The sequence below is a fragment of the Anolis sagrei genome, chromosome 8 (assembly GCF_037176765.1).
Source record: "Anolis sagrei isolate rAnoSag1 chromosome 8, rAnoSag1.mat, whole genome shotgun sequence".
NCBI lineage: Eukaryota > Metazoa > Chordata > Lepidosauria > Squamata > Dactyloidae > Anolis > Anolis sagrei.
The window spans coordinates 14676141-14689362 of NC_090028.1; the positions used below are offsets into that span (position 1 = coordinate 14676141).

General features: G+C 40.1%; 1 protein-coding gene across 1 annotated transcript in view; it reads left to right on the plus strand.

Moving 5' to 3' along the window:
- ADAMTS18 (ADAM metallopeptidase with thrombospondin type 1 motif 18) overlaps positions 1 to 13222 on the plus strand; it is a 219583-nt gene that overhangs the window by 119124 nt on the left and 87237 nt on the right. The window contains exons 10-12 of the mRNA XM_067471038.1: positions 1958 to 2111; positions 6823 to 6918; positions 9806 to 9954. Coding sequence (XP_067327139.1) covers positions 1958 to 2111; positions 6823 to 6918; positions 9806 to 9954 — 399 coding nt within the window. The remainder of the gene's footprint in view (positions 1 to 1957; positions 2112 to 6822; positions 6919 to 9805; positions 9955 to 13222) is intronic.

Here is a 13222-nt window from a genome sequence, read left to right on the forward strand (position 1 = left end):
GGTCAGTCGCAAGGCCGAACAGGGTATAGGGTCGCAACCTGTGCTGGACGGGGTCACACTCCCCTTGAAGGCACAGGTTCACAGCTTGGGAGTTCTCCCGGATTCATCACTGAGTCTGTAATCCCAGGTTGCAGCGGTGGCCAGGGGAGCATTCGCACAATTAAAACTTGGGAAGTCTGACTTGGCCACGGTGATCCATGCTCTTGTTAAATCTAGAATAGACTACTGCAACGCACTCTACATGGGGTTGCCTTTGAAGACTGCTCAGAAGCTTCAAATAGTCCAACGAGAGGCAGCCATGTTAATAACTGGGGCGGCATACAGGGAGCATACAACTCCCATGTTACGCAGGCTCCACTGGCTGCCAGTTTGCTACCAGGCACAATTCAAAGTGCTGGCTTTGGCCTATAAAGCCCTAAATGGTCCCGGCCCAAATTACCTGTCCAAACGCATCTCCCTCTATGTACCATCGCGGAGATTAAGATCCTCCGGGGAGGCCTTGCTTTCCGTCCCGCCATTGTCACAGACGCGATTGGTGGGGACGAGAGACAGGGCCTTCTCGGTGATTGCTCCCCGACTATGGAACTCCCTTCCTTGTGAGATCAGGTCGGCCCCCTTCTTCCTGTCCTTTAGAAGGATGGTAAAAACTTGGCTGTGGGACCAAGCTTTCGGGACAGGGCAATGAAGCGACAATGGGAAAGATGACAGGGCCAATTGGATTTGATGCGGATGGCTAGGACGGTTTTAAATTGTCCTATTTTAAATGGTGTATTTTAATATTTAGATAAATTTATTTATTTATGTATTTATTTATTTAAAAGTTTTATATACCGGCCTTCTCACCTCTCTTGAGGGACTCAGGCCGGTTTCCAACCATAATATCACAGACAATCAATAAAACATCATAATTCATATTACAGTAAAACATTAAAACAGCAATTATTATTATTTATTTATTTACTTTACTTTACTTCTATACCGCTATTCTCAGCCCGGAGGCAACTCACAGCGGTTCACAACAGACAGGAAACAGCAAAGTTCAATACACCAATATAAAAACAGTTAACAACCTAATCAATACACAGTTAGTACACAAATTACTGTAATAACCAATCACTAGCATCTCATCACTAAAAACACGATCCAGATTCGTCACCCATTGTTCCATTCCTATGTCATTACCAGTCATTGCACTAATTATTCGAACGCCTGCTGAAATAACCAGGTCTTTACTTTTTTGCGGAATACCATTAGAGATGGTGCTAATCTAATGTCTGTGGGAAGGGCGTTCCACAGCCAGGGAGCCACCACCGAGAAAGCCCTATCTCTCGTCCTCGCCAGCCGTGCTTGTGAAGCTGGCGAGATCGAGAGCAGGGCCTCCCCGGAAGATCTCAAAGTCCTGGTGGGTTCATAGGCCGAGATGCGGTCGGAAAGGTGGGTTCATAGGCCGAGATGCGGTCGGAAAGGTACAATCAATAACTACAATGGTCAGTTGTCACACTAAAATCGTTGTTCATCATCCTCCTTCCATATCTCAGGGTTTTGATTCACTCGTCAAATGCCTGTCTCCATAGCCAAGTCTTCACCTGTTTCCTAAATGTCAGGATAGAAGGGGCGGTTCTGATCTCCAGTGGGAGAGAGTTCCAGAGCCGAGGGGCCACCACCGAGAAGGCCCTGTCCCTCGTCCCCACCAGACACGCTTGCGAGGCCGGTGGGACCGAGAGCAGGGCCTCTCCAGACGATCTTAATAATCTTGATGGTTCATATGTTTTTAATGTTTATGTATTGTATCCAGGCATTGAATGTTTGCCATGTATATGTTGCGCTCCGCTCTGAGTCCCCTTCGGGGTGAGAAGGGCGGAATATAAGTGTTTTAAATAATAATAATAATAATAATAATAATAATAATAATATATAACAGCACAATGATTAAATAGGTAATTTTCTTCCTTAACAGTACTTCTCAAGCAGCTTGTCTGATAGATGAACCAAAACAGGCCGGACAATACAAATATCCCGATAAACTCCCAGGGCAGATCTATGATGCTGATACACAATGCAAATGGCAGTTTGGAGCAAAAGCAAAACTCTGCAACCTGAGTTTTGTGAAGGTACTTCTTTTCTCGCTACCCTCTTTTCTGATAATTTGCAGGCAGTGTCCGGACTTGCAGCAGGGAACAACAGTGTGCTACAGATGAGAAGTTTATGAATGAATGGAGGGGTTCCAATGGGCTTCAGGGTCTTTGCTCTATTTCTAAACTGTAAATTGCTTGGCAAAGCCAATGCTTACTTTGAAGGTGTGGGTTTGGATGGAAGTCAAGGTGGTCCAGCATGGCTGCAGGAAAAGATTGTGCTGCCAGGATGTGGAATGTAATTGAAATAAATTCAGGAACTGAGTTAGGAAGGTGAGAGCAGGTTCAAACTTCAGTTTAAGACAAATGTGGCTGTAGTGTGCCGTCTTACATCTAGTTCCAAGGAATAATCATTGAATTAAATGGCTGTGACACTTAACGATGAGTACACCTGTATATGATTCTGCTCTTGAGATTCAGGTCCTATCTCCATTGCCATATACAGGCAATCCTCAAGTTATTATTTGTTACTATCCATTTACTATTACTATTGTGCCATTGGATCATACAGGGAACTGCTCCTTGGTTTCCCCCAAGTGGACAATTCTGATACAGACAATCCCCAGGTTATGAACAAGATAGGTTCTGTAGGTTAGTTCTTAAGTTGAATTTGTATGTAAGTCAGAACAGGTACATTATTTAAGTGTAACTCCAGCCATATATCTCTATCTATCTATCTATCTATCTATCTATCTATCTTTAGATAGAATAGAGAAGAGTGAACACTAGGCTTGGGCAATCCATGGTTCTAAATGGTTTTAAAGTACTTACAAAACTAAAGTTCTGGTGATGAAAATTTCAGAACTCTAACAAAACTTTCAAAATTTAATTATTATTTCATTATTGGTGATTTTAATGAGAAAACCAAATAGGAACTGCCATTTATTATGAAATACTTTCATACTTTCCATTGCGTTCTAGTCTCCAGGGAAGCAGAAAGCAAGCTTGCTCCCTCCTCCCTGTGGCTTCCTCTCACATATTTATACATGGCTATCATATCACCTCTCAGCCTTCTCTTCTTCAGGCTAAACATGCCCAGCTCCTTTAGCCGCTCCTCATAGGGCTTGTTCTCCAGACCCTTGCTCAGTTTAGTCGCCCTCTTCTGGACATATTCCAGCTTGTCAATATCTCTCTTGAATTGTGGTGCCCAGAATTGCACACAATATTCCAGGTGTGGTCTAACCAAAGCGGAATAGAGGGGTAGCATTACTTCCTTAGATCTAGACACTATGCTCCTATTGATGCAGGCCAAAATCCCATTCCCTTTTTTTGCTGCGAAATCACATTGTTGGCTCATGTTTAACTTGTTGTCCACGAGGACTCCAAGATCTTTTTCACACGTACTGCTCTCGAGCCAGGCATTGCCCCCCATTTTGTATCTTTGCATTTCGTTTTTCCTGCCAAAGTGGAGTACCTTGCATGTGTCACTGTTGAACTTCATTTTGTTAGTTTTGGCCCATCTCTCTAATCTGTCAAGATTGTTTTGAATTCTGCTCCTGTCCTCTGGAGTATTGGAGTATTTACTTACTTACTTCATTTCTATCCCACCTTTCTCTATCCCCGAGGGGACTCAAGGTGACTTACAAATCGGGCAAAATTCAATGCCACATAGGTAAACAATAAACACATCTCATCAAAATATAAGCAATCTAAACATATAAGCAATTAAAACACATATTAACCAATTAAACAGAATAAAACCCATATAAAATGCTGAGTCATAATCTCATGTTCAAATTGTTTTCCAAAATCCACAGTCCGTTATTCAAGCTGTTAAGAATCTCATTCTATAGTTTCCTATTCACCAAATGCCTGAGAAGAGACAGGTCTCTTCCCCTAAAAACCAGGAGAGATGGGGCCTTCCTGATGTCACCAGGGAGAAAGTTCCACAGCCACCACTGAGAAGGCCCTGTCTCTCGTTCCAACCAACCGCACTTGTGAAGAGGTTGGGGCAGAGAGCAGGGCCTCCCCTGCTGATCTTAAAGCTCTTGTAGCCTACACATAGCCTTGTGGAAACAAGATTTGGTAATGTTTCCACACAGCCGTGTAAAAACAAGGATTGGTAATGAATGAATGAATGATGATGATGATGATGATGATGATAATAATAATTCTTACTTGCCTCTCCTCCTGGCTCAAGGCAGGTTACAGAATAATTAAAACATATAAACATTGTAAAAATACCACAAATGCAATGTATTTCTATAAAAGATACATATTAAATATATTTCTATAAAAGACATATCAAAATACACAAAACAGAAATTAAACAAAGGACACACGTAATGAAACTTCAGTTGAGACACCTTTCTCCATGAATTTCCCTTCTGATGGGTAGATTTATCTCACTTCCTGTTGTCTCACCCTTGTCCTTAACTATGAGTCATTTCTAAGTTGGATGTTTGTAATTAGGAGACTGCCTGTATTCTATCTTAACATCTCTAAGAAAAAAATGCACCTTCCCTTTCCACCTTCTTGTTGCTTATATCAAAGGCAGAGTTGTGTTCTTGTTCTACCTAATAGAGTTTTAGCTACAGCTATCACAATAAAAAAGAGTAATTCAATTTCAGCCTGATACTTGCAGTTAGGGCTGGGCGGTTTCGTTCGTTAATTTCGTAATTCATTAATAATTCGTATTTAAAGTGGCTTACGATCCGATATTGAACCATTCAGGAGCAACTAAAAATCGAAACGAATTTTTAAAATTTATTTCGTATTGTTTCGTAATTGTTTCGAAATTGTTTCGAAATTGTTTCGTTATTATTTTGTTATTATTTCCGTATGTCTGGTGCAAGTTTTATAGTTGTTGTTTGTTTTATCAGTGATAAAAAATAAATTATCACACCAACAGTCAACAACAGAGGGAGAGAGAAGCTTCAGAAGTTCCCCCTGTCCCATTTGGAGGTTTTTTTAGCGTATTGCGCAATCGCGTCCGCCATTAACGAATCGATTCGTTATTGTTTCAAAATTGTTTCGTAATTTCCGAAATTTCGTAAATATCAAACTTTTTTAAAGAAAAAATTTGGAATTCTTTTACAAAATGAAACGCAAAAAAACCCTAAAAACGAATCGAGTTTAGAAACAAATTTTTCCGTGGTTGCCCAGCCCTACTTGCAGTAGTGTCTCATGAGATGATAAGCTGAAGATGATTAGATGAAATAAGAATTCATTTCTAATGTTGCAACCCAGATCATGAAACGAGACTACCACACTTGACTGTGGGAAAAAACAATCTTTTTTTATTAATGAAAAATGGTTACAAAATAGAGGAAAATACAGAGTCAAAAAACCACAGTAAAAATCAGCAGTCAGGAATATCTATGAACTAGATCAAAATTCCAAAAGCCAACACTATAAAAACCTGGAATCTCTTAGAATTTCATTAACCATACTTGAAAACTAAAAGCCTCTGGGAATGCAGGCCATGGGAAACGGGAAATCTGCCAAGGTAATGCCTCAGTCTAAACGATGCTTGATCTAACGAGACAACCCGGGGAGAGGCACTTAAAACTAAAGAAACTGTTTCAGGACACGCCTCCAGGCTTTGAAGCCTGTGCCTCCTTTTCCCTTAATCTGCTTGACCTTCGCAGACTCTGCAATTACCTCCTGTTTTTCCAAATCTGTCTTTTTCTATCCTCATTAAAAAGGGCAAGTGCTAGCTCCTCTGGAGAGCTATCACCGCTTGATTCTGAGACATCCTCATCAGGATGTGTAGTTTCACTTTCCAAGCCACTGACCTCAGAATCAACAGTTTCAAAACCATCAGGGAAAAATACTAGGCCTGGGTAACCACGGAAAAATTTGTTTCTAAAATCGATTCGTTTTTTGGGGGGTTTTGCGTTTTGTTATTTAAAATAATTACAAAATTTTCCTTTTAAAAAGTTCGATATTTACGAAATTTCATAAATGTGAAAAAAATTACAAAACATTAACGAATCGATTTCCGAAACAATAACGAATCGATTCGTTAATGGCGGACGCGACCGTGAAATACGCTAAAAAACCTCCAAAAACTTCTGAAGCTTCCCTCTCCCTCTGTTGTTGACTGTTGGTGTGATATTATAATTTTTTTCACTAATTAAACAAAAAACTTGCCCCAGACATGCGGAAATAATAACGAAACGACCTCAGAACAATAATGAAACGAATACAATAATGAAATACGAAGCATTTACAAAACGTGTTTAAAAATTCGTTTTTTGTAAAAATTGCTCCAGAATGGTTCGTTATCGTTTCGTAATTAAAAAAATTAACGAATTATTAACGAATTACGAATTAACGAAACGAAACCGCCCAGCCCTAAAAAATACATGTTCAGTGGCCTGTTCAGTTGCATCAGGAAATACAATCAGAGAATCAGGTTCAGGTTCACATGCAAGCTGAACCCCAACATCTAACACCTTTGTGCCCATTTTGACAGCAAGTCGCAGCCTTGGAAAGTCCCAAAGAAGGAAGGCAAGATGCTCTGTTCTCTAGGTTTCTTCCCCAAGGCTGTAAAGCACTGGAGAAAAATACATAACTTCTCCAATAAAGTAACTTCTCACTTAGTTAAAATAAGTAAGCGCTGAACCTCTCCTTACCTTCCTGGTCTCAATATTTTTAGTATCAAAGATGCTGAGAATTAAAATGTTGGCTTAATCCAGAACCAAAAGCTGAATAATTTATATGTATATATTTTTTAAAATTCCAGGATATATGTAAATCATTATGGTGCCATAAAATAGGCCATCGATGTGAGACAAAATTTATGCCAGCTGCAGAAGGAACCCCTTGTGGGATAAACATGGTAAGTTTCATGTTTTCTAGTGCGTCAATATTTCTTTTTGGATAAATATAAGATCTATCTGAGTTTTTTTGGTCTGAAGTATGATGATGATGATGATGATGATGATGATGATGATGATGATAGTCATAGAATCATAGAATCAAAGAGTTGGAAGAGACCTCATGGGCCATCCCGTCCAACCCCATTCTGCCAAGAAGCAGGAATATTGCATTCAAATCACCCCTGACAGATGGCCATCCAGCCTCTGTTTAAAAGCTTCCAAAGAAGGAGCCTCCACCACACTCCGGGGCAGAGAGTTCCACTGCTGAACGGCTCTCACAGTCAGGAAGTTCTTCCTCCTCATAATAATATTGTATTTATTTCGAACATCTTACCCCACCCTTCTCAACCCCCAGGGGGACTCAGGGCGGCTTCCAATTGGCAACAATTTGATGCCGTATCACAAAATACAAAACAGCAATTATAACAGTTAAAACATAAACATTAAGACATAAAAAATTAAAACAGTATACTTACATTCCATTGAGCTATTACCAGTCTGGTGGCTATTTAACTAGCCATATAGTATTGAGTACTCCATTTAACTTATCCAAATCCACTTCCAGGCCATAGTCAAACATTATCAATTGTCCTTTAATAATTAATAATAATTAAAAATAATAATTAATAATAATAACATACTTTGTATTGTCGAAGGCTTTCATGGCTGGAATCACTAGGTTCTTGTGGGTTTTTTCGGGCTATAGGGCCATGTTCTAGAGGCATTTTTCCTGATGTTTCGCCTGCATCTATGGCAAGCATCCTCAGAGGTAGTGAGGTCTGTTGGAAATGGGACAATGGGTTTATATATCTGTGGAATGGCTGGGGTGGGGCAAAGAGCTCTTCTCTGCTGGAGCTAGGTGTGAATGTTTCAAATGACCACCTTCATTAGCATTTGAAGGCCTGGCTGAGCCTGGGGAAATCTTTTTTTGAGAGGTGTTAAGATGTGCCTGGTTGTTTCCTCTCTGCTGTTTTGCTGTTGTAATTTTAGAGTTTTTTAATACTGGTAGCCAGATTTTGTTCATTTTCATGGTTTTTTCCTTTCTGTTGCAATTGTCCACATGCTTGTGGATTTCAATGGCTTCTCTGTGTCGTCTGACATGGTGGTTGTTGGTGTGGTCCAGCAGTTCTGTGTTCTCAGATAATATGCTGTGTCCAGGCTGGTTCATCAGGTGCTCTGCTATGGCTGACTTCTCTGGTTGAAGTAGTCTGCAGTGCCTTTCATGTTCCTTGATTCGTGTTTGGGCAATGCTGCGTTTGGTGGTCCCTATGTAGACTTGTCCACAGCTGCATGGTATACGGTAGACTCCTGCAGAGGTGAGAGGATCCCTCTTGTCCTTTGCTGAAGGTAGCATTTGTTGGATTTTCTTAGTGGGTTTGTAGATTGTTTGTATGTTGTGTTTCCTCATCAGCTTCCCTATGCGGTCAGTGGTTCCCTTGATGTATGGCAGGAACACTTTTTATCAATTGTCCTTTAATAATTAATAATAATAAATAATAATAATTAATAATGATAACATACTTTATTTATATTCAACTCTACTTCCTTGAGGGGACACAGGATGGATTCCAGAACACATATACGACAACCATTCAGTGCTGTTATACAATGAACAATTACATGCAAAACATAAACAAAGGTATAGGCTTTCCCCATCATTTCCATCTCCAGGATCTGGAGGCTGTGCTCGACTCCGGCCACAGGATGGTGCTGTCGCTCCATATTCCATGCGGAGGAGCTTTTTGTTGTCCTCCCTATCGAATTGCCAGCATGCTCTTATTGGCACTTTTTATGCAGTCATGCCAGCCACATGACCTTGGAGGTGTCTATGGACAACGCTGGCTCTTTGGCTTAGAAATGGAGATGAGCATCACACCCCAGTTGGACACAACTGGACTTAATGTCAGGGGGAAACCTTTACCTTTACCTAGATCCAGTCTAAGACAATTTAAAACAGACTAATCTAAACAGACTAAAAGCATATTGACCAATATGATAAATTAAAACAAGATAATTTAAAAAGTTGATGTGGATTTGCAGAAATTAATGAAGCAAACTAAAATTTTAAAAATAAACAAACTACTGGCTCCAATTTCCTTTTCCCACCTTTCTTAAACTTTATATATCATTTGAATCCCCTTTATGATTCTTACCTATCTAATAGGGCTGGGCGGTTTCGTTTCGTAATTTCGTAATTCGTTAAAAATTTGTTATTTTTTTTTATAACGAAGCGATAACGAACCATTCAGGAGCATCTAAAAAACGAAACGAATTTTTAAATTCGTTTCGTAATTGCTTCGGATTCGTTTTGTATTCGTTTCGTTATCGTTTTGAAATCATTTCGTTATTATTTCCGCATGTCTGGGGCAAGTTTTATAGTTGTTGTTTGTTTAATCAGTGAAAAAAAATTATAATTATCACACCAACGGTCAACAACAGAGGGAGAGGGAAGCTTCAGAAATTCCCCCTGTCCCATTTGGAGGTTTTTTAGCGTATTGCGCGGTCGCGTCCGCCATTAACGAATCGATTCGTAATTGTTTCGTAATTGTTTCATAATTTACGAAATTTCGTAAATACCGAACTTTTTTTAAGGAAAATTTCGGAATTCTTTTAAATAACAAAACGCAAAAAAACCCCTAAAAACGAATCGAGTTTAGAAACAAATTTTTCCGTGGTTGGACAGCCCTACTATCTAAGCCTTAGTTTCCTTTCTACCATTTCTGGTTTTTGTCTTACTTCTTATATCTGTTTTTTTTTTTTTAAAGATCTTGTTATCCATCTTGGCTGGCACTAATACGGCATTATTTTTGGTTGGTTGTTTTTTGTTTTTACAATTCTTTCCTACAGTGGTGCCGACGAGGTCAATGTGTACGATATGGAGACTATGGTCCTAAATCTATTAATGGCCAGTGGTCCACGTGGTCTAAGTGGACGGATTGTTCAAGGACTTGTGGGGGTGGAGTTACATACCAAGAGAGACACTGCAACAATCCAAAGTAAGACTCTGGTTTAAAAAGGTATTGCTTTTATCATTATTTGAGATTCTTTTGAGAAAGGCAATTCATTAGACATTTATGTTATTTCTCTGTGTTCTGTAGGATGACAGAAGATGTAATAAAGGTGACCACTACCAATTATTTCACACTCATTTCTGAAAAGACTCCTATTTGGAGTCTCATCCAGCCAGACTGTTTTATTGAAGTGTTTTATCTGGATTGTTATATTTTACTATGCTCTTATCTTAATTGTGTTTTAGCTTGAATGCATTATTTTGTTTTTTGTCTTGTGAGCACGTTGTTCCATATGTTGGACGGGGTCACACTCCCCCTGAAGACGCAGGTTCGCAGCTTGGGTGTGATCTTGGACTCATCGCTGAGCCTGGAACCCCAGGTTTCAGCGGTGACCAGAGGAGCATTCGCACAGTTAAAACTAGTGCGCCAGCTGCGCCCGTACCTTGGGAAGTCTGACTTGGTCATGGTAGTCCATGCTCTAGTCACATCCCGTTTAGACTACTGCAATGCTCTCTACGTGGGGTTGCCTCTGAAGACTGCTCGGAAGCTTCAAACGGTCCAACGATCGGCAGCCAGGATGTTAACAGGAGCGGCACTCAGGGAGCACACCACTCCACTGCTGCGCCATCTCCACTGGCTGCCAATTTGCTACCGGGCACAATTCAAAGTGCTGGCTTTAGCCTTTAAAGCCCTAAATGGTTCTGGCCCGACCTACCTGTCCGAACGCGTCTCCTCCTATGAACCAGTTAGGACATTAAGATCGTCTGGGGAGGCCCTGCTCTCGATCCCACTGGCTTCACAAGCACGCCTGGCGGGGACGAGAGACAGGGCCTTCTCAGTGGTGGCCCCTCGGCTGTGGAACGCCCTTCCTGCAGACATTAGATCGACTCCCTCCTTGCTGGCATTCCGGAAGAAAGTAAAGACCTGGCTGTTTGAACAGGCATTCGACTAAGCAGTGTGATTGATTGACTGACTATCGGAACATGGAATATCGGATAACGAGTTTGGATTCTGATTTCATTGATGAGACCTGATGGATTTGTTATATTGATGTAGTGATGTATTGATATTGATGTTTAATTATTTGTGATGCTAATGCTTTTAAATGCTTAATGTAGGGCTGGGCGGTTTCGTTTCGTAATTTTGTAATTCGTTAAAAATTTGTTATTTTTTTTTATAACGAAGCGATATTGAACCATTCAGGAGCAACTAAAAAACGAAACGAATTTTTCCAATTCGTTTCGTAATTGTTTCGTTATTATTTCCGCATGTCTGGTGCAAGTTTTAGGGTTGCTGTTTGTTTTCTCAGTGAAAAAAAATATAATTATCGCACCAACAGTCAACAACAGAGGGAGAGGGAAGCTTCAGAAGTTTTTTTAGCGTATTGCACGATTGCGGCCGCCATTAACGAATCGATCCGTAATCAATTCGTAATTGTTTCGTAATTGTTTTATGATTTCCGAAATTTTGTAAATATCGAACTTTTTTTAGGGAAAATTTCGGAATTCTTTTAAATAACGAAACGCAAAAAACCCCTAAAAACGAATCGAGTTTGGAAACAAATTTTTCCGTGTTTGGACAGCCCTAGCTTAATGATTTTGTATTGTGTATACCTAAATTGTTGTAAATCGCTCTGAGTCGCCTAAGGGCTGAGAAGAGCGATATACAAATAAAGTAAATAAATAAATAATAAATAAATGTAAGCTGCCCCAAGTCCCTTCAGGGAGATGGTGGCAGGATATAAGAATAAAGGTATTATTATTATTATTATTATTATTATTATTATTATTATTATGAAACACAACAAGATGAATCCACAGCAGACACTCTGCTAGGTGTTGTATTGGATCACACGTCGGATACTTCCCAAGTGTCTAGGACTGTGTGATGTATCGGCGAATAATGCGTGCAGATCCTAGTAAGGTGGCCTTCTGCAGCTGACAGATGGCAATTTTGTCAGCGCCAATTGTGTTTAAGTGCAGGCCAAGGTCTTTAGGCACTGCACCCAGTGTGCCGATCACCACTGGGACCACCTTGACTGGCTTGTGTCAGAATCTTTGCCATTCGATCTTTAAATTATTATTATTATTATTATTATTATTATTATTATTATTATTATACTGATCATAGAAAATCATATGCTCTGAATTGCATTATATAGACAGCTTGTTAGTGGACATTTTAATCCATGAATGTATGCCATTATTGGGAGCCCCCGGTGGCGCAGTGGGTTAAAGCCCTGAGCTGCTGAGCTTGTTGATCGAAAGGTCGCAGGTTTGCTTATTGTTTTGATTTGCTTTGCTATTGTTGTGTTATGTTCTCTATTGTATTGTGTTTTGAGGCTTCGGCCTGTGTAAGCCGCATCGAGTCCTTCGGGAGATGCTAGCGGGGTACAAATAAAGTTAATAATAATAATAATAAATAATAATTCGATCCCGGGGAGCGGCGTGAGCTTCCGCTGTCAGCCCTAGCTTCTGCCAACCTAGCAGTTCGAAAACATGCAAATGTGAGTAGATCAATAGGTACCGCTCCAGCGGGAAGGTAACGGCGCTCCATGCAGTCATGCCGGCCACATGACCTTGGAGGTGTCTACGGACAACGCTGGCTCTTTGGCTTAGAAATGGAGATGAGCACCACACCCCAGAGTCAGACATGACTGGACTTAATATCAGGGGACTACCTTTACCTTTTTATGCCATTATTGTTCAGTGCTGATCGTTGAATGCTGTGAAACTAGTACAGGTATGTGCTCTAGAGTCCATTGAATTTTGGATCAATTCAGCAAATCCCAAATCCAGTTCATTCTTATCACATCATTGTTCCATGTATTGCGGAAATGTATTATCTGGATTCTCCAGTTCTCATTACTGTTTTGTGTCAAATGTTGGGTTTATGTCTTTGCCTGGCATAAAGAATGATATGTAATAATAATGTACAATACAAATGGAATGTGTTGAGCTTGTAAGAAAAATGACCCTGGTATTCTGACTATTTCTCAGCATTAGATACATCTTTACAGCACCCAACACCTTTAGAGGTCACGCACAGTACAACAGACCTATACAGATTTGTTAAAATCATTAAGCTTGTACTAGCTGCTGCAGCATAAATTCATGGATCTGTTTTCCATACATCACAACATTTTACAATCTTGTGTTTTTTTTTTTCTCAAGAAAGAAATAAATTACTTAATTTAATAGCTTGGCTGTAAAGAATGTGAAGAGTGCCCAGGAGACATATGGCCATACCTACT